Source organism: Urocampus carinirostris, chromosome 13 (genome assembly GCF_059441175.1).
Source record: "Urocampus carinirostris isolate Australia breed hairy pipefish chromosome 13, RoL_Ucar_1.0, whole genome shotgun sequence".
In the NCBI taxonomy this organism is placed as follows: domain Eukaryota; kingdom Metazoa; phylum Chordata; class Actinopteri; order Syngnathiformes; family Syngnathidae; genus Urocampus; species Urocampus carinirostris.
The window spans coordinates 23,156,962-23,178,973 of record NC_142361.1 but is presented as its reverse complement, the minus strand read 5'-3'; the positions used below and the strand labels follow the sequence as shown (position 1 = coordinate 23,178,973).

The window sequence follows — 22,012 nt, the reverse complement described above, 5'->3', positions numbered from 1 at the left end:
TGACCGCTAAGAGTCGCTGTAACACTCCAAAAATACGATCGAATGCCCTAATGAAATGCACACATAATTATTTTAAAACTAAGTATGGGAATTATATTTACACGTGTCTTTACCATGTGCCAAGAAAGGGGTATTCATATTTTATTTCTTTTTTAACTTTTGCACAATGTCGATGCTAATGTCATTGCACTTTTTTTATGATGTCCATAGAATTTAGGTCAGTGTCTTACCTACCTATCCTTATACTTTTATTTAATTCTACTTTTTATTTTTAAGTCTGTTTTTTACATGTTCAGCCTGGAGTGCCATTTCAAATCTTGTTGTGAACAATGAAAATAAAATTCTATTTTATTTTGTTCTATTTTATTTTATTCTATTTTATTTTCCATCCATCCATTATCTGGACCACTTATCCTCAGTAGGGTCACGGGGGTGCTGGAGCCCATCCCAGCCATCTGCGGGCAGTGGGCAGGGGACACCCTGAACCGGTTGTCTATTTTATTTTATTGTGATTTATTCTATCATACCAATTAGCATTTTCAAAATAAGAAAACAATTCCAATAAAACTAAAAGCCACCGAGCAATCATAACATGCATACAAGGAAGAATTTTCTGAGCAGTTGGATGTTATTAGCTAATTATAATTGATCGTCCATGGGTATTTGAGTGCGTCTAGAAATAAGAGACCAGTGTAAAATCTACAGTGGTGGGAGGGATTCTTGCAGCAGCAGCAGGCGACGTGCAGAACTCAGAAAGCAAACTTTTGCAGAGCATCGATTCATCCCAAGACACCTGATGAGCATCCCACTCAAACAAACTCCAATTGAAGGGCTCTTCTTATATTTTGCAGAATTTGTGAATTCTTTTCTTTAGTTTCTGGATTTTTAATGCCATGGGGCTCTTATTTTGGTGCAGGTGTTTGCTTTTGCTGTCCTTGACAGCTGTTCACAGTCGCGCTGCAGTTCAGGTAAGTAGTGTTATCATTCGCGTGATTTATTGTTGGGAGATATTTGTTTATAGGATTTGTTTTGGTAAAAATGATGTAGGGAAGAAATCTGCAGCATCTGGATGGTATATTGTGAGCCTTGTGTTGTCATCTGTAGGCATTTCCCTTAAGCCTTTAGTCACATGTGTCGCAAAATACTTTCAAACTGTACCTAACAAAAATATACGCACAAAGATTTCAAGGTCTAAATCTATTTTTTGTTCTAACAAAGCCCCCTTTTCACAATTACAAGTACAGGAATTCAAGGTATGCCGGCCCTAAGAAATTGCTTCAATGAGCATGTGATTAATAAACCTCGCAGGAAGGATTAAATGCAACCGGGTACTGACTTGGCATCTCTTTTTGCACAAGTAACCGATTGTGGCATCAGTTCTGCTTTGATTTTGGTGGGTTGGGATCACCCAAAACGCCTTAGACTGTCCTGCTGCCATGCAAAATATACAAAGGAACGGCGTTTGGACTCATGTTCTGCAGACATCTGCCGGACAGATTTTGTCTTGCTGTGTTTGGGTTGCACTTAGACAAGGACTAGGTTGAGTTTATATCTTGAATTAATGATTTATTTTAAGTATTCTCGTTTCCAATATATTTCCAACATTTTCAGCTATTTGGTCAAATGCAATTTTATAAAATCCATACATTGACTGCATACTTATTATTAGTTTTCAACTAGATCTCATTCGTCATTATTGACAAACATAAAATTGCAAACTTTCCAAAAGATGACAGGCAGGAGTTGTATCAAACACCCTTCTGTCAAGCTGTGCACATCAAACATTCAAATACATTTTTCAATGTTGGCACTTTTTGTATACTGATCATACTAATCATCTGTCTTGTACAGGGACACGGAATTATTTGTGTATATAAATTACTGGATAATGTTAAATCTAATTTTGGAAGAATTAATGATGTATGAAAAGACCCTGATTATGTAAACGATTTCCCATGCCAGTTAGAAATAACATTTCCTCCAAAATCACAATGACCCATCACTGGTGAGGTATTTTTAAAACCGGTCCGCTAGCTACTCAGGTGTTCTAAGGAGCTACCTGGTGCCCTTGGGCCCCACCTTGGGGGGACCCCTGATCTAAACCAATGTCTAATAAGAAAATGTATTTATTGTGTTTATACAGTATCTGATAAACAATGGACGTTGCGATGATTCACCTAAGATATTTTCTCAAATATTTTTTATGCTTGTTTCTGCAGACGTGCATGGATAAACATCAAGTGGTCGGGGTGCTGCGACAGATGGAGAAGTTTCTGAAAGGCCAAGAGCTTCGATTCACAGAAGGCTTCCGGATTATGAAGTCCAAACTGGCAACTCTACAGAATTCCGTCTCCAAGTTGCCCCAAGCGGACCAATCAGCCGGTTAGTTGTAAACCGTCACCTTGCCAAAATAATCTTTAATTGAAAGACATAGCTCCTCATTAGAATGCTGCTGAAGTTATAAAAAGGGAAGATAATGAGACATAGGCTAATCCTCTGTATGCTTATTTTTTAAAGGTCAGTTTGTATTATAAAGTAGTGTGAAAATACTTCAATAATTAAACAATCACTACTGATTTAGATAGTCAGCAAAACACATGTACTATATCATAAACAAGATTGTTTATCAAGAAATGTATAATCATATTAAATGACTTAAGACCCTCTTTTAAGAAGGGCACCATACTACCACTATGAAAGCCAGAATGACCATTTTGCCAAGCTAGCTTATCCAGATGGTGCTTTTAGCATTTAACAGCCACATACCTTCACAGCCGAGTCCTTTATACGATGGCTGCCAAGTCCCGTGATTCTGGCATTTTTCCATTTTTTTTTCCATTGTTTCATTTTCTAGCCAGTCATGTTAGCCACTTGGCTGCAAATTATGGCTCATTGTTCGTTGTTGTTGTTAGCTACTCCTGTTTCGTTCTCCATTATCTCTTGCGTGCCATACCTGTTCATGCAAGTGAATGTGACAGAGTCCTAGATTCAGGCATCTGCCGCTAGTCATCTCTGACTTTTTTCCCACTTTTTACTTCTTTAGCAACTTATTTAACTGAGTTGCGTGACTCAAAGTCCCGATGTTTGAAAAATTCTGCTTGGCTCTGGCAATCTATTGAATGGAATTGAATTTGTCTTCATTTTCATTGATAACAACATAGTAAACAGCATTTTTAATTGACCGTTTTAGTCGCTTCTCCTGCTAGCCACTAAAGTTACCCACTTACACCAGCTTTGACCAACACCTGGTATTCGTTCTTCTCAGTTGCTCTAGGTGTATCCAGTATGATCGAGCTTTAGTTTTTACCTGAGGGGATTAGCTGTCAGAAATAATGCAATTGACACTATGGACAAATCGAGAAAAAAAAAATGCACTTTTGAATTCAGCCAGTCACAAATTGAAATCCAAAACAAAAAAACAAACTTCCCGTCCTTGTCTCAGTGCAGACATTCTTGTGTGTCGCGATTCCTTCAGAAGCTTATCCTGTTCGTCTGGAAAACATTGAACGACAAAATTGTTCTCAAGGCACAAAAGAACAGAATTTTGAAGCACATTCTTCATGGCTGCAGGAAGCACAAAACTGCCATAAAAAAGGAGACCATTTATAATGTTATGTAATATCGATACTGTTTTTTGTACAGTCATTTAGGTTTTTAATCTGCGACTAATGATGTGTTTTATGGTTGCCCCTGACACAGATGTGTATATCCTTGAACCAAGAACGCCAGAAGATGTCGGGACTTTTCTTCTTCTTCACATGAGACCAGCTATTTTCTATTTTTTGCTTTTCTTCTTTGCAGCCCCTGCCACCTGTCAGCCCCTGGAAGAATTGGAGCACGGGATAAAATTTGGATCCAAGCACGTGGCCGGACACGAGGTGCACTTTACTTGCTCGCAGGGTTACCACTTGGTGGGCTCTGCAACACGTGTATGCCAGGACAATGGTACCTGGAGTGGGGTGGACGCTGTGTGTAAAGGTGAGTCCCAACTTTCTGGCCAATTTTGACAATTAATTCTTCGCTACATCCATATTTTTGGTAAACGTTAATCACAGCGTCAGGACAACTAAATCAATTGCCCATCTAGTGGATATGGACTCTCTATTCATGGCTAAAAACTATTCAACAAATACACAAAAATATATAAAAATATTGAATTACATTATCCATCCATCCATCCATTATCTGCACCGCTTATCCTCAGGTGGGTCACGGGGGTTTTGGAGCCCATCCTAGCTATCTTCAGGCAGGGGACACCCTGAACCGGTTGCCAGCCAGTCGCAGGGCACACGTAGACATACAACTCACTCACTCCTTCACACCTAGGGACAATTTGGACCAGCCAATTAACCTGACAATCATGTTTTTGGAATGTGGGAGGAAACAGGAGTGCCCGGAGGAAACCCAAGCAAGCACGGGGAGAAAATGCACACAGGAAGGTTCGATCTCATGACCTCAGAACTGTGGCGCATATGCGCTAACCACTGCGCTGCCATGCTGCCCAGAATTACATTATATATTCAATTCAAAATATTCTTTCTTAATTTAAATTTGTTTTTTTTGTATTCCATAATGTTTTTTCGTAAATGTATTTGTATTTTGCAGTATGGAGTATCAAAATTGAGTGAAATCATAGTAAAATAAGAAAAATAAAACATAATGAGAAAAGGAATCTTAATGTAAGAAAACAATAATAAAACATGTTTTGATAAAGGTTACACCCAGTGTGGGTACAATTAGAATTTCGCCATCTCATAGTGATTGATGAGTGATATTACAATTTAAAATTACAGCTGGCTAGTCACAATCAAGCAATTTCTATTTGCATCTTTGTGGAAAGAAAAAAACAACAACTAATACACTGCGGAGAAAAAAAATAATTATACATATAAATCAAAGTATTTATTTCTTATTTTTACTATTTTTTATGTTGCCTAAGTTTTTCTATCCTTTTTTGGGAGTGTGGAGAAAAAATAAAATAAGAAATAACAGCAGCATAAGAAAATGAAAGGTTAACTTTCTCACAATGGAAGAAAAAAAAGGAGTCAAACTTTTAAGAGATAATTCATATTATTAAAATGTTTCAGTTATTTGCAGTTCCCATGTATTTTTCACTTTTGTATTTGTTTTTCTCAGACAAAAACCTACAATTTGCCTTTATTTGGAATGGAAAACGTATAATAAATAGATACGAGCATTTTCTTTAAATATTTTTTTAATTCTAACTCGTATTAAACACGAGGCCTGCCGTTTACAACTGCTATAAAATACAGCTGTCTTTAGTCCCATGGGAGCCAGAAATACAATTGCAGTTCACTTCCAGTTCTGAATTATACATAATTCAAGTCAGTGAATTATTATTTAGTTTCTCCGATTTATAGTCTTATCTAAAAAAAAAAAAATCTAATTTCATTTTGATGGTCCTTCATTTCCTTTACATTTTAATTTACTTTCAAATCAGGTTTGAACTACTAATTTGAATCTGACTTTGCCAAGGATGGATTCCACTCTTAAATAGCACCTAAATAGCTTTTAACCATTATGTCCACCTCCTCTTGCTATCTAGCTCATATTTCTTGAGAGTAGTGCCCTACTCGATAAAATCTGGAGCTGAAATATATCCCAGCTATGGTCTGATAACACGAAAGAATGCAAAGCATGCTATTCATAGCTCCATCAGAGTGCAATGTCAGCTAATTTCCTTCAAAAATCCCATATTTATTTATAGATATTCACTTGTCGAGAAACGTAAGATGACATGATCCTTGTGACAGTATTACCTGTGTTTATTTTTCATACCTGGAATTAACTTCATATTTACGGCAATATTTAACAAAAGATAAAGATATAATGTTGGTAAAAACAGTCAGAGCCATTGTTTGTCATTTACTATATTGCGGAATTTGCTTGGCTGATAAGTAATAAATGCTTTCAGATTATTAAATTAATACATTTGAGTATTCCAATCATTTCCTCAATTTAGTAAAATTTAATAATCTTTAAAAAATATTTTTTTTAATGATGCAACTTTTTCTAAAAGATCAATAACACAACATTTAAAAAAAACATTTTCCAAAAAGTTTTACTTGTCACGTGGCGTGGTGGAGTAGAAGGAGTGATCGGACCAGAACGGAGGCAGGAAGGGAGAACTCAATTGCGTGACGATCTATAAGTTTTATTTAACAAAAAAAAGTTGTCCAAAAGTCAGGGACAAGACAAACAAAAACATTCTAACAATCAGAACAGAACGGTACAGAGTTCCTCTGGCACGAACTCAACAGGACAAGGCATAACAGACGGAAAATGTTTAAACCTAAAACAGGACAAGGCATAACAGACCTGGGATTGTGTAATGAGCCAGCGCCCGCCAAACCCAAAATCCAGCCTTAAATAGCAGACCAGCAATCAGCTGATCTGCTGCAGCTGAGTTCGGGGGCGCGGCAGACTGGTAGCCATGGCGACCGTGACAGAGCCCCCCCTTTAAGGGACAGCTCCTGAGGTCCACAAAAAAGGAAAAAAAAAAAAAATACTACCTCACGCCCCGGAATGGTTCGACGCTCGGCAGGGTTGGGGGGGGCCGGCAGGCAAACTGGACCGGCAAACACGAGGACAGACAGGGAATCAGAACCGGCGAACACGAAGACAGACAGGGAATCAGAACCGGCAAACACAGAGGACAGACAGGGAATCAGAACCGGCAAACACAGAGGACAGACAGGGAATCAGAACCGGCGAACACAGAGGACAGACAGGGAATCAGAACCGGCAAACACAGAGGACAGACAGGGAATCAGAACCGGCAAACACAGAGGACAGACAGGGAATCAGAACCGGCAAACACAGAGGACAGACAGGGAATCAGAACCGGCAAACACAGAGGACAGACAGGGAATCAGAACCGGCAAACACAGAGGACAGACAGGGAATCAGAACCGGCAAACACAGAGGACAGACAGGGAATCAGAACCGGCGAACACAGAGGACAGACAGGGAATCAGAACCGGCGAACACAGAGGACAGACAGGGAATCAGAACCGGCAAACACAGAGGACAGACAGGGAATCAGAACCGGCGAACACAGAGGACAGACAGGGAATCAGAACCGGCAAACACAGAGGACAGACAGGGAATCAGAACCGGCAAACACAGAGGACAGACAGGGAATCAGAACCGGCAAACACAGAGGACAGACAGGGAATCAGAACCGGCAAACACAGAGGACAGACAGGGAATCAGAACCGGCAAACACAGAGGACAGACAGGGAATCAGAACCGGCAAACACAGAGGACAGACAGGGAATCAGAACCGGCAAACACAGAGGACAGACAGGGAATCAGAACCGGCAAACACAGAGGACAGACAGGGAATCAGAACCGGCAAACACAGAGGACAGACAGGGAATCAGAACCGGCAAACACAGAGGACAGACAGGGAATCAGAACCGGCAAACACAGAGGACAGACAGGGAATCAGAACCGGCAAACACAGAGGACAGACAGGGAATCAGAACCGGCAAACACAGAAGACAGACAGGGAATCAGAACCGGCAAACACAGAGGACAGACAGGGAATCAGAACCGGCAAACACAGAGGACAGACAGGGAATCAGAACCGGCAAACACAGAGGACAGACAGGGAATCAGAACCGGCAAACACAGAGGACAGACAGAGATTCAGAACCGGCAAACACAGAGGACAGACAGAGATTCAGAACCGGCAAACACAGAGGACAGACAGAGATTCAGAACCGGGAAACACAGAGGACAGTCAAAATTGGCAAAAACAGGCGAGAGTAAAAATCAGGACCGGCAAAACAGGAGAGAGTCAAAATCAGAACCGGCAAAACAGAAGAGAGTCAAAATCAGAACCGGCAAAACAGGAGAGAGTCAAAATCAGAACCGGCAAAACAGGAGAGAGTCAAAATCAGAACCAGCAAAACAGGAGCAGCGGAGTCGGACTGGCAGGCAGCGGAGTCGGACTGGCAGGCAGCGGAGTCGGACTGGCAGGCAGCGGAGTCGGCCCGGCAGGCAGCGGAGTCGGAGTCGGCCCGGCAGGCAGCGGAGTCGGAGTCGGCCCGGCAGGCAGCGGAGTCGGAGTCGGCCCGGCAGGCAGCGGAGTCGGAGTCGGCCCGGCAGGCAGCGGAGTCGGAGTCGGACTGGCACGCAGGGGAGACTGAATAGCAGGCAATCGGCACGGGAGTCAGGCAGGCAGGCATGAGAGTCGAACAGGCAGGCGTCAATTCCTCCCGGGACCCCATTCAAGGCACAGCAATGGCCACGACGGGCGGGGCCATGGTTCGAACGGGCAGGGAGTCGAAGTCGGACTCAGTGGGCGCTTGCCAAGCTGCGTTCTCCAGGTCTCCCCAAATCGCGCTGGGATCGTTCGCTGAGTTCTTGTCATGGCTGGCTCATTCTGTCACGAGGCGTGGTGGCGTGGAGTGGGGTGACCGGACCAGAACGGAGGCAGGAGGCAGGAAGGGAGAACTCATATGCATTGACGATCATAAGTTTTATTTAACAAAATAAAAGTCGCCCAATACTCCGGGACCAAAACAGAACAAGACAGAGTTCCTCCGGCACGAACTCAACAGGACAAGGCATAACAGACGGAAAATGTTTAAACCTAAAACAGGACAAGGCATAACAGACCTGGGATTGTGTAATGAGCCAGCGCCCGCCAAACCCAAAATCCAGCCTTAAATAGCAGACCAGCAATCAGCTGATCTGCTGCAGCTGAGTTCGGGGGCGCGGCAGACTGGTAGCCATGGCGACCGTGACATTACTAGCGGGAGAGGGCAGTCAGGCATTCTGTCACCACCTAGTGTCTATCTGTGCACACGACTCAAACTTTCAAGTAGATTTTGCAAAGTTGGATTATCTAAACCAATATTTTATTTCTACCTGAATACCTGCAATAAACCTAGCAAAATATTTGAATGGTAGGGAGCAGACAGGAGTTCAATCACCACCTAGTGTCTATCTGTGCACATCAAACATTCAAATGAGTTTGGCAATGTTGGACTTTCTATATTAATCATATAATTTTACCTGCAGGGATATTTTTCATTATCAATGAGCGTACCAAAATATTTCAACGTAAGAGGGCAGGCAGGAGTTCTATCACAACCTAGTATCTATATGTTTGCAATGTTGATAAGTGTATAATTAAGTAGACACTCAAAAAAGGAAAAGAGACATCAATGGATTTTGGAATTGCAAGGAAAATAGGAGACAACCCAAACCTCAGGCAAGAAATTCCAACCTGTTCGAAAAGCTCTTCTCTGAGCCCTTTCTTTTTATCCAATCTCCTAGGTTACAAAAGCAGATCTGCCCTAAATGGTGTGGAAACCAAAGGACAGCAAGATAGTGATCATGATGTAAACAGTGTGTAATAGTCAAAATAATGCAAACAATAAGGTATAATAGAAGACAACAAACTGGCATCCTATCAAATCTCTTTTGCAGGTTTCCAATATTAAAAACAGAATAAACGTATAATTTCCCTTTTTATTTAACAGAAACAAAAACATACTACATATTATTCCAGAGGTGAGCAGGCAGGTTTTCTTTCACCACCTAGTGTCTCAAACTTCCAAATTCCATGCAATGTTGAACTTTCTAAACCAATAATTGTTCTCTACCTGCTGGAATATTCTTCATTGTTCATGAACATTGCGAAATCATTGAATGCTATTTCAGACATCAGTGAGTGCACAAGTAACCCCTGCCAAAATGGAGGTACCTGCGTGGAAGGTGTCAATCAGTACAAATGTACCTGCTTGCAGAACTGGAGCGGATCGCACTGCCAGCACCCAACTCAAACAGGTAGGTTGAACTAGACACGAGGTAAATTTGCGTTTTTGGCAAATTTGCTTTTTTTTCTTCATGACATATTGTTTTTTTTCATCTACAGCTCCTCCCGAGTGGAGCGTGATGAACGACCCAGCATTCAGCCGAAAACCTCGCTGCGCCCAAGTGAACCGAGCCCAACACTGCAGCTGCGACGCGGGCTTCCACATGAGCGGCACCTCCGACAACAGCATCTGCCAAGGTGAGCTCTTCCTGTCTGACTGGCGAGCATTGCGACGGTGAAATTCTGAGCAAATCTCCAAGAAAACCTCTCTACATAAGGAAAAGGAGCTGCCAAACTAACCCAACCTGGATAGATCTTTCTCTTATTCTCAAATATACCTTCTTAAGGAGGAAAGCAAAACTTGTGATTGTAATTCTAAATAACTGAATCTTTGGTCATCGGCAGAGGCCAGTCTGCAACAAACAAAATAATCCTCTCGGGTGGTCACAAGCTGATTAGCTTTAATTCGGGCCACAGTTCAGAGGGTTTTTTTTTCGGATGTACGGCAAATATGTGAAGCATAAGACAAAACCATTGAAATTTGCTTTGACATAAATGTTATTGTAAGAAAATGCTACCAGATTTAGCAATAGTTTGTGAGCATCAATGTGCAGGACTCTCATTCTCTAATCTGTCGGCACGGCAGATTTGTATATTTTGAAATGATATGCAACTCATTATCTGGTATTCGAATCTCCTTTGTTGAGTTCCCAACTATTTTAATTCCTATGATTCAAAGTAAGGGCCATGTGGTGGACGGGTGGAGCAGCATTTGCTTGAAAAACTGCTCCTTCCACATATTTAACAGAATGTTAGGTAAGTTAAGTTTATACATAATCTAAATAAAGGGTGTCCCTAACCTACAAAACCAAAATAGTGGAAAAATATATTTTCATAAAGAAAAGCAATTACATGGAAATTCCTGTGCTATGATCGAAATATGATCCTTGACACATAAAGTATTACAAAAAGTCCTGAAAAATGATCTATTCATGAAGTTAAATACAGCAAAAAATTTAAACAATAAAATTTGCATGTAAGCTTGTTTTAAAAAAGTGCAACCATTGTGCAAAACATTTTTTTCAGCCTATGTTGCTCACATGCTATACCTTAGACGCCCCATACTGGTAACCAAAGAGTAAATTGAAGGTACTGATTTATTTTATGTTGAAACAATTTAGTGAGCAACATAAATTAAACAGAATTGCTTGTGTTTAGGAGTATGAAAAGATTACAATATCTATTATATTTTTTCTAGTGTACTGATTGTACAATTTAGAGTATATAATCAATTTCACTCACACAAGTTTTAATTGTGTGTTAGACCCATAAGTATTAATTTAACACTCTTCAGTGTTGGGGTTAATGATCTATTCCTTACAGCAGTCTTTTTAAACCTTTTTATTTATTAAAAAACCTCAAAGTACACTGTCTGTCAAAAAACTTAAGAAAATTAGTTCCCAGCACAAATTTTTTTTCAAGCGCAAAATACCATGTTGCCTGAGTTGACAGTATCAAGTTTTTCTTATCATCTGTGGTCACCTTGATTCAGGAAGCAATACAAGTTATTCATATTGGTCAAGTTAAGTCATATATCTTTTTATAGCCCTTAATCACAAAAAGTCTTAAAGGGCTGAACAGATTACCATTAACACATCCCCTGTTCTGAAACCCACAAGAGGGCAAAAAGCTCAGCATGAGGACAAATGATAAAACCTTTATCATTTTCTGGAATTTTTTATCAAATCATGCAACTTGACTTTTTTTTTTAACTTTCTTTACTGTAAACGCAAGGGTATTTTTTTTTTTAAATTTCAAGTCTCACTATATTTTTGTTTTCTCAAAAATTATAAAGATGATATTTATAATAAATTATCTGCCAGTGGAAGAACATTTTGATTTTTTTTAATAAAAACAAGATTACAATACTATATTTTTTGCCACTATTTAGCTTCATCAAGGGCTGCAAATAACAATAGTTTTAATAGTCAATGAATCGGTTGATTATTTTTCGATTAATCGATGAAACAGATTAAAAAAACACATTTTCAAATTGGATAAATTGAAAAATAGTGCACAGAATATTCCTATAATATTAAACAATTAAAAATCCAAGTATTTAATTTGATATAAGTTCATTTTTTTAATCAAAACCTTCTCGAGGCGCTCTCTGTCGGACCAAAGTGCTAACGCAAGCATGTCTCCTCAACTCCACTCTTATTACATTGCTAAGTGGCCATAAATGGCGTGACACAAATAGATGATAAAATTCTTTGCCAACACTTTCAATAATCAGTTTAAACCAATTTTATCAATTCATTGTTGCAGCACTATCTTCATCAAACTTTTTTTCACGTATTGCAGGGGTTCACATCCCCATTAACAGCTATAAACAAGGGATTACAGTACAAACAATTTAGGCCACTCCCTTATCTATCCATCTGAATTTATATATATTTTTTGTCCCTCCTTGAGTGCGACATCAAATGTCATTGAAAACAATGTACACTACATAGTAATCAATGCCAATGAAGACAATTCTATTCCCATAACATTTTAAAACATTCTATTCTTTTGATGTTTATGACGTGCATAAACACCAGGCGACCGAGAAGAAACAGTTTTCACATGTTTGTTCCAGAATGTGAATTTAATTTGCCGGCCAGTGCACAGTAGGGCTGCACGCTAACCTGAGATGCTCGCCTTTTCCGGTCTTCTGACAGATGTTAACGAGTGTGAAGTTTACCGTCTGGACCAGGGAGGGACGTTATGCGTCCATGAATGTGTCAACGTGCCGGGTTCCTACCATTGCTCTTGTCCCAGTGGCTACAAGCTACTCCCGGATGGGCGAAGCTGCGAGGGTGAGTGACAAGACCTAGCACGGTACAAAGGGCTCATTCACGAGGCCTCCACAGCTGCACTTGGGCCCGAAAAGTAGTTACATCCAAATTGCTAGATTCTCTTCACGACTCAATTTCTGAGAGCAAATGTTTGGCTCTAGAGCAGGGAGGGGTGTCAACTAGGGGGGCTACATTATGAAAAAAAAAAACCTCGTGCAGGCTGGACTACTAAATTAAAGAAAAAGAAAGAGAGAGAGGGAAAGAGAGAAATAATTGGAGAGAGAAAGAGGGAAATAAAGAGAAAATGAGAGAGAAAGCAAAAGTGAGAGCAAGAGAGAGAGAGAGAATCAGAGAGAGAAAGAAAGACTGGGAGAAAAAGAGAAAAAAGAGAAAAATAATATGTGTATGTGTAAGAAAGAGAGAGAGATAGAGAGAAGGGGAGAGAGGGACAGAAAAAAAGAAAAACAAAAGTGGGAGAATAAAAGAAATAGTGAGTGAATTATAGAAATAGAAGAGAGAGCGAACAAGAGAGAAGAAAAATAAGAGAGAAGAAAGGGAGAGGAAAGAAAGAGAAAGAGACCGAGAGAGAGATGAAGTCAGAAGGAGAAAAAGAACAAGAGAGAAGGGAAAGTGAAAAGGGGATAAAGAGAATAAGAGAAGAGTGGGAGAGATAATACAAGGAAAGAAAGAAATATAAGGAAGATAAAGAGAGAGAGGAAAGCGAAAAAGAAAGAAAGAGAGGAGAAAAAGATAATCCAAAGAGAAAGAGGGAGAATGAGAGACAGAGAGACAAAGAGAGAGAGAGACAGAAAGGCAGTAAGGCAGAAAGACGGTAAGGAAAAAAGAAATACAGCTACAGTTGCTTCGGAAGTGGTGCCTGGCTTTGGCGACATGCAGTGTGCATATATAAAACTGCAGCTATTTTTTTCTCTTGCACTTCTCTCAGCATTCTCCCAGATTTAATCTGTTGGCAGGCCTGATCCGGCCCGCGGGCTACATGTTGCCCTACAATAAATGACATCACCGTTTCCTAGCATAAAAGATCCCTAGTACACGAAGCATTTATGTGAGACGGACCCGAAAACAAAAATAAACAACAGATTTCGCTTTCCTGACGTGTATTTGCCGTTTTGTCTTCCAGATGTGGACGAATGTTTAAAGCAGCAGCACAACTGTAGCCGAGGAACAACATGCATCAACACCGGAGGAGGCTTCGAGTGCGTCAACCCCGACTGTCCCCGTTCCCACGGAAACATCACCTACGTCAAAACATCTCCACTGTGGGTCGACTTTTTTTTCTTTTAAATCTTCTAAGTTCCAGCAGCCTTAAATGAATCTTTCATTTTGTGCTAAATTAGAGAGGTCACCTGGGGATATTTAGACGGAAAGCAGGAAAAAGGAGAGTCAGGCGTCAAGGTTGCATCCAGATTTATTTATTACCGTCAAATAGAGTCCAAATGTCCTCTGTAAATCAAGTTTGAATATAGAGATGACCTGGGAAGAAGGTAGTGCTTATGTCGACTATGTTGATAGATTTTATTCATGTTAGATCATGTCCTGGTTACTTCTATCAAGTAGAAGAGAATAGAATATTATACAATAGAATAGAACAGAATACAATCAAATAAAAGGAGTCAAATAAATAAAATAATCTTTTTTGCTAGTAAAATATTCTTGTTTCACTTGCAGGTTCTTTTGCTCATTTTAATGCATATATATATATATATATATATATATATATATATATATATATATATATATATTGTATAATAATTGTTTGAAATCAAATAGGAAGTGTGATCATTTTTCCTTATTTTATAATTTCTAATCTTTACATTATAATTTTAAGAGTATTTTGTGTAAAATAGGAAAAATGATACATCCATTAATAAATATCATGTTAATTTACTAGTATTTATCAACCTTTATATTACAATTTTAAGAGTATTTTTTGTAATATAGGAAAAATAATAAATCAGCTTACTCCCTCATTTACATTTTGCATTTTTTAATATATATCCTTTAAAACAATTATGATAATATAGGAAATATAATACCTAAAATTAGCTAAATTATCTGCCTCCAGCCATTTTTGTCATCTTGAACAATTTATAACTTTACTTAAAAATAAGTTAAAAATATAGTTTGAAAATCATCTTTTACTTTTCTTTTTTATTTACAGAAATAAGTTAAAAATAAAATAAAATGAGAAAAATTATACTTAAAATTTTCAAAAACGATCTCCCAGTGAAACGATATTGCTTTTGCACTGTAACCACTTTGAAATTGATAACAAACCAAGTGAAACGTTTCTGCTTGTAGTATTCGAATTCAAGCCAAACAGGAAATTTTATGGTAAAGGAGTAAAAGGGTGTGTAAAAAAACAGAAAATCTATTTTTGTTCTAAAGACTCTTACAACTTTAAAATATATTAAGATAAGTTTAAAGTTAATCTAAGTAAATTGACAAAAAAAAGTAATAGCATCATAACCTTGCAAACAGAGTCAAACATTTTCAATAGAATCAGAATCCCTCTCCATCTGAATCGAATCCTTCCTCTTCCCTAACAGACCATTTGCACGCAGTGTATTAAAAACCGTTTGAAACGCCTTTCATTGAGGCATTTGCACCCCAAGTAAGTGAAATAAGGTCATCTGAATTTTCCGAGCAGTATTACAACATACTTAGAAACATCAACAAACAGCGCAACTCTCATGGCAGAGGCAGTATTTTCGATGAACGCCTTCAATGGAACATAGCTCACGCAAGTGTAGTGAATATTGTGACTGCTGAGCGTATTTCATCATTATTAACCTTGGAACGCAACTCAAAGGAGGAAAACCAGATGATTATACGTGCATACACAGAAGCCACATTAGAAGCCCCGAACCTACGAAAATACGATTTGCGGTCGAAGCTGTATAACCGTGAAGCAAACCATATGTGACAAGGGCATGCAAACTCAGCAAAACGCCATCGCCGAACATTAATTTCTCCTCAACGCCGTCCAATTGCCGAGAAACATTACAATGCCGAGCCGGCCTCTCCAAAAAAGTGAAACGCGGCACTATAGTGTGGTCAGATGGCCATGCCAGCACAGGAGATGACGGAAGCTTTTGGCACACAAAGACATGGATAAAGCAAAAGTATTGCTTAGCACCGCAGCTTAGCTCAATCAGATGCTACCTTACGAAACATAAATTTGACATTCAAAAAGTAATAGTTTTTCTTTGATAATTGCATAACTTGCATGAAGTGAATTTTCCTTAAGCCTCAAATGTCAGTCATTGACTCGGGCTCGGGCTTGGCCAGGCTTCTTTCTCGCTTTAATTTTTTTAAATTGGTACGTGTCGTCCGATGATAAAAACAGATTGTCCTGCTGTTTAAGATCCGTTGTGTGCTCTTTATTCATCTCGTCCTTCAAATCTCCAAACCTGCAAAGGGTGGCTAAGCCCCGGAGGTCGGCAGCGTAATGATGGACCGACTCACCGGGCCGCTGCGCACATTAACATGCAGGCAAAAATCAGATTGGAAGCGATTACAAGTTTTGTAAAGCTATTTCAACTCGCACCATAATCAGATCAAATATCTGAAACTGAATTTGAGTAATCCGATTGCTGACTCTGGAGAGCCTCATGTGTATTGCTTATTTTTTTTCCAGGACATTTACATTTTTGTTTTTGCCCCGACGATGAACATGCTACAGCTCATACGTAATGGATGCAACAGTTGTATCCATCCCTATGTAGTGTAAGTCTTCGCTTTTTGCAGGCCACATATGAGCACAACTTGCAAACAGACAGTATGCAGCATTTAAGAACTAATTATTGTTGTCTATTATGAGATTAGTTGATACTCAAATAGTTGCATCGAGTCCCACGGAAAGCGTCTAAGTCAACAATACTTCTAGAATTATATCATCCATATTAAGTTGTAGAAAATCAATGTCTCTTTTATAAGATCTTTGACACATAGTTTTCAATAATACATCCATCAGACCGACCGCCCAAGGCAATGCGTAAGTTTACATGCTAGCAATAATACAATAAGAAATTGACTATTGGTGTTTGATCATGTAAAGCCATTTAAATGTTCACAATAATCTGAATAAACTCTTGATCAGACAGTGACATTTTCAATTGCAAACTCGCTTAAAAAAAACTCGTGTATATTGTTTGGTTTCTCCAGGACACTTTTTTTTTCTGCTCCTACTTTGAAAATATTACAGTCCATTGTGGATGCAACAGTTGTATCCATCCATTTGTGGTGTAAGCCTTTGGTCTCGGCAAGCCACGTACGGACACAACCCATAAACAGACAGGACGTAGCAATGGAGCACACTTTTAGTGTAAACAAGCGCCGTACTTTGTTGAATTACATGAGTGAAATCATATTTTCATTCATGTCCAAAGTTAAATGCATAAACTATGTCTATTTACGTAATGTGGTCGCCATGTATAAGTTATAAGGTTATTTGTTTGTCATTAGGCATGTAAACAAATGATTCGAAATGCTCCAATCAGAAACCCCAAAACATAAGGCAGTTCTTAAAGTGACTCTAAAATCCCATTATATATGCAAAAATCCGCAGTAGTACTCAATAGAAAAAACAATTCACGAAGCACAAAAGGCATAAAAGTTAAAGTGCTATTGGACGATGGAAAACTGTATTGCAACGTTTTCACGTATACCAATACAGTCCGACTTAGTTTATAACTATGCTAAAGAGAAATGTCTCTGATCTTTCAGAGTATTTTTTGCAGGCAGCTGGAAAAATAGTCATCATTATAATTTATGTTGGATGTCATTGTTTATTCTCCACAACCGCATGTTCATTTTCCACACAATGATATCAACTGAAGGAAACAATCATCTTAAAAGGAAGCTAAGCATGACACACACTTCCCACAATTTGCCAGATATTATTGCAGCGAGGATTCGAAGCCACGAAAGAATTTTAACCTTCCTACGACACATTTTAAAATGGGATTTCTGTTGTATTTTCGTTTGAAACATAAAAATATGGACAAATAATATTGGACAGTGACATGGTGAATCTGATTTTGGATTTTTGAAATTTTTGTTACATGGTAAAATTTACAGTAAGAAACTTTTCTCTGCTTAAGTAAGCGTTGATCTGAAATAAATTAATGGAGTGGCTAAAGTTAGGAAGCCTGTACAATCACAACTGCCTAAGCCATTCAGGTGATAATGGCTGCTCTCTAGTGCCTCACGCACATAGTGAAGAGGTACAGAGGAGACACAAACAAGTTGTGCAACCACTTGTAAAGAAAATCAAAATATATTTGACTCTCACAGCAAAACTGGGAAAAAAAATCCAGGCCAGGGAAATGCAATACTACAGGAAACTTCTAGGCCCATATGACGGTGCGCAACACCATCAGACCCTACAACAGGGGTGTCAAACTCATTTTAACTCGGAAGGCCACACGATAAAACAAACATTCTAGCCGGACTAGTAGATTAAAGAGACATATTTCAACCTGCAGCTTGTTTTTCTCTTGCGCTTCTCTGAGTGTTGTCTCGCGGGCCGGATTCAATCCCTAAGCGGGCCTGATCTGGCCCGCGGGCCGCCTGTTTGACACCTGTGCCCTACAAAGAACTGTTGTCAACTGTGCGCAGCAGAAACTTCAGTGGTATAGTCACATCACAAGATTATCAGGACTGGCCAAGATAATTCTCAAAGGCACAGTCCAAGGGGGCAGGAGGAGAGGAAAACCGAAAAAAAAAAACTGAGCCGACAACATTTAGGAATGGACTGGTGCCAACTTTGCCACGACCCAAAAACAGGCCAGGGATTGTCAACAGAGAGAAGGCTGTCCAGAGTTGTGTCCTCATTGGTGCCCTGACGACCGATGAGGTGAAGGGACCCGAAAACCGTGAACCACGAAGAGAGGAAACACGGCCAAGTTGTACTACTAATTCTATAAAAAATAAAAATGTATTTGAATAAAAAACTTGCTTGGAATCTGTCTAATATATTCTAATGAGGGCAGCACAGTGGCGCAGTAGTTAGCCCGTGTGCGGCACAGTTCTGAGGTCATGAGATCGAACCTCCTGTGTGGAGTTTGCATGTTCTCACCGTGCTGCGTGGGTTTCCTCCGGGCACACCGGTTTCCTCCCACATTCCAAAAACATGCATGTCAGGTTAATTGGCCGGTCCGAATTGTCCCTAGGTGAGAATGAATGGGCGAATTGTCTGTCCCTGTGTGCCTTGCGACTGGCTGGCAACCAGTTCAGGGTGTCCCCTGCCTACTGCCCGAAGATAGCTGGGATGGGCTCCAGCACCCCTGCGACCCTACTGAGGATAAGCGGTGCAGATAATGGATGGATGGATAGATATATTCTAATGAGGAACATAAATTGTTAGTATCCTTACTGGGCGAGAACTCTAGTGCTTTGTGCACATTATTGAAATGTAGAGAGGAGACATGAACGAATGGCTGAATGAATGAAACTTTTATTTTGAACATAACATAACAAAGCATAAACAAAAGAACAAATCATAAAAATAAAATAAAACACACACACAATGTTATCATACATGTTTGAAAGGGAGTAGGAAGAAGCATATGCTTATTAAATCTTACCCCAGACTTCATGAAGAATTGCATCCCACATCTAGATTCCCTGTGCATTTACATGTACATAACCAAGTTGTGATACTACTTCTGTTGAAAATATGAATATATTCTAGTGAAGAACATAAATAGGATCTTTCTTGGGTGAAATCTCCATTGCCTGGGGTACATTATTGAAAGGTTGAGAGGAGACATGACCAACTTGTCAAGTCATGTCAAGTGATGTTTATTTGTATAGCCCTTAATCACAAAGAGTCTCAAAGATAGATAGATAGATGGATACTTTATTCATCTCCGCCGGGAAATTCCCAAAGGGCTGTACAGACCACAGATTTAGGCAAACCACAGACTATTATGACACCATCCCCTGATCTAAAACCTACATGAGGGCAAGGAAAAAACGCAACATGACAAAAATGAAGAAACCTTGAGAAGGGACCGCACATGAGGTAATCCCCCTTCCAGGGTGACCAGGCAGCAAATAATACACAGCTATTGTCAACATAAAATATAGGTTTTTCATATGCTATAGAATAGAAGTGTGTTTTAAGCCTAGATTTAAACAGTTCCAATGAGGCTGCAGATCGAATTTCAGGGGGAAGAACGCTCTCAAACCTGCAGATCTCTTCTTGGCCCTTGGGATCACTAGTAGACCAGCATTTTCAGAGCGAAGGCTCCGTGCTACTTCTTCTACAGAAAATCAACATATATTATCATGAGGAACCAAAAGTAGTTATGGCTGATTGAATATTACAGCAAGTGACTAATCATCGGATCTTTTTTTATTGTCGGATAACGGCAACGTCAATTTTATGTGAAGCTTCAATCACCCTAGCATTATGTCTTTCTTGTTTTACAGTCAGTGCGAGAGGAATCCCTGCCCCATGGAAAGTCGCTCGTGTCACCTGGCTCCCAAAACCGTCTCTTTCCACTACCTTTCGCTGCCTACCAACGTACAGACGCCCGCCACCCTTTTTCGCATGGCCACTGCTGGGGCGCCCGGTCGAGCGGGGCCCGACAGCCTTCGCTTCGGCATCGTGGGAGGAAACTCTCGAGGAACCTTCGTCATGCAGCGCTCGGACAGACAAACTGGAGAACTGATTCTGGTCCAGCAGCTACGCGGGCCGCAGGAAATCAATGTGGACGTGGAAATGTCGGAATACAGCGACCGCACCTTTCAGGCCAAGCATGTGGCTAGAGTTCACGTTCTGGTGTCGCCCTACAACTTCTGAGGAAGTTAAGAAGAAACTGACCGTCTTCGTTTGATTGCGGCTGGTCGCATGTCTCACAAAAAGATTTTCTGGGTACAAGTAAGCAAACAACTGCAAATTCAGTATAGTGAAAATATGGTAAAACACTAAAGACACAATGAAACAAAACATACCGGATCAAGGACAGAACACCCCCTGAATTCAATCGTCCGCCGTCAAAGATCAAAATTGACCTTGTTCACATGCAGGCAATAGTCCAATTGGAAACTGAATAACTGAATGAATCATTTAGATGCCTTGAGACAAATGAATAACTCTTTATACATGGTGTTTGCAAGCATTCCGTTTACAAGGGCTAAGCACGAGCGTAGTCATTGCGCAAATAGATGTTTCTTTCATTTAACTTTTGACAATTTTAGAAATTTGTGTCACTCGATGAAGTACTGAGCTTGTCTGCTCTCCCACCAAAAGTGGGCTAAATTGCTGCGTCCCCTTTGTTTACAATATGTGTTTGTGCATGGCAAACCAAAAGCATAAACTTACACTATATATGGACGGATACAACTGTGACATTCTCTATATATACATGGATACACCTGTGGCATTTACTGTATGCCATGGGACAGAAAAGGGTACATATAAATACACATGAGGTTTTTTAAGCAAGTAAGGCATAGTTTATTATTTGTCTCTGTACTACACGTACAAATATCCCAGATGAGGGAAACTAAGCATTCACTCAAGCAATCAGATTACCCAAAACGCGTATACGGTATACCCTTGCTCTAACGCAGTTTACCTTTCACAGTTTCGCTTGTTTTCGGATTTTTCATCATGCGTTGTGTTTTGTTACTGTATCTACACGAACTTTCGGAAGATGATAGGATTAACCCAATCATTGCAATCGGAATACTTGCAGTCGGACTAATACCTTCAACAGATTATTGTTCACGTTTGAGTTTACATTATTGAAACACAAGCAATAGTCCGTTTTCAAATGGATTATTATCTGCATGTAAATATACCCATTGTCTTGTTTGACTGATGCATTATTGAAGACTAGGCATCAAAAATCTCATAGCGGAAACAACAATTTTCCGTTTTATTTCTCAAGGCTTTATATGGAACATATTTTTTAAGTATTGTTCTGGATGAACAGGACACTTTCCTTGGCACGTAAATGCAAATAGTTGGGTATCAACTAATCAATAGACAACAGAAATCCTCCCCAAAATTTGTAGGAGTAAATAAACCAACAACAGTAGCTCACAATAACCAGAAAAAATACAAATTATGTTTTTGCATTATTATTTTTCTTTCGAAATGATACCTTCATAAACTAACATTACAGCATCTAGTGCAGGGGTGGCGAACAAGTTTGACCCAAAGAGCCGAAATTTTTAACTGTGAGAGTCAAAGAACCACACCAGGCACTGACCTGCCATGACAGACAGACACACACAAACACACACAATTAAAAACATTATTTCCCATAACACACTCTTC

The 22,012-nt window shown here is 39.7% G+C and overlaps 1 protein-coding gene across 1 annotated transcript; it reads left to right on the top strand.

The window, feature by feature from the left end:
• The first annotated feature begins 734 nt into the window (after positions 1 to 734).
• fbln7 (fibulin 7) lies at positions 735 to 21,732 on the top strand. Its single transcript, XM_088351079.1, has 8 exons — positions 735 to 968; positions 2,220 to 2,382; positions 3,802 to 3,978; positions 9,700 to 9,825; positions 9,914 to 10,051; positions 12,577 to 12,714; positions 13,835 to 13,973; positions 20,155 to 21,732. The coding sequence occupies exons 1-8, from the start codon at positions 894 to 896 to the stop codon at positions 20,525 to 20,527; spliced, it is 1,329 nt and encodes a 442-aa protein (XP_088207205.1). The 5' UTR covers positions 735 to 893; the 3' UTR covers positions 20,528 to 21,732.
• Positions 21,733 to 22,012: the final 280 nt, after the last annotated feature.

Excerpts from the sequence above, each read along its gene's own strand:
- fbln7 (XM_088351079.1), top strand. The coding sequence starts at position 894 with ATGGGGCTCTTATTTTGGTGCAGGTGTTTGCTTTTGCTGTCCTTGACA. Across the intron at positions 10,052-12,576 it reads CGACAACAGCATCTGCCAAG|ATGTTAACGAGTGTGAAGTT; the intron begins GTGAGCTCTTCC and ends GTCTTCTGACAG. Across the intron at positions 13,974-20,154 it reads TACGTCAAAACATCTCCACT|TCAGTGCGAGAGGAATCCCT; the intron begins GTGGGTCGACTT and ends CTTGTTTTACAG.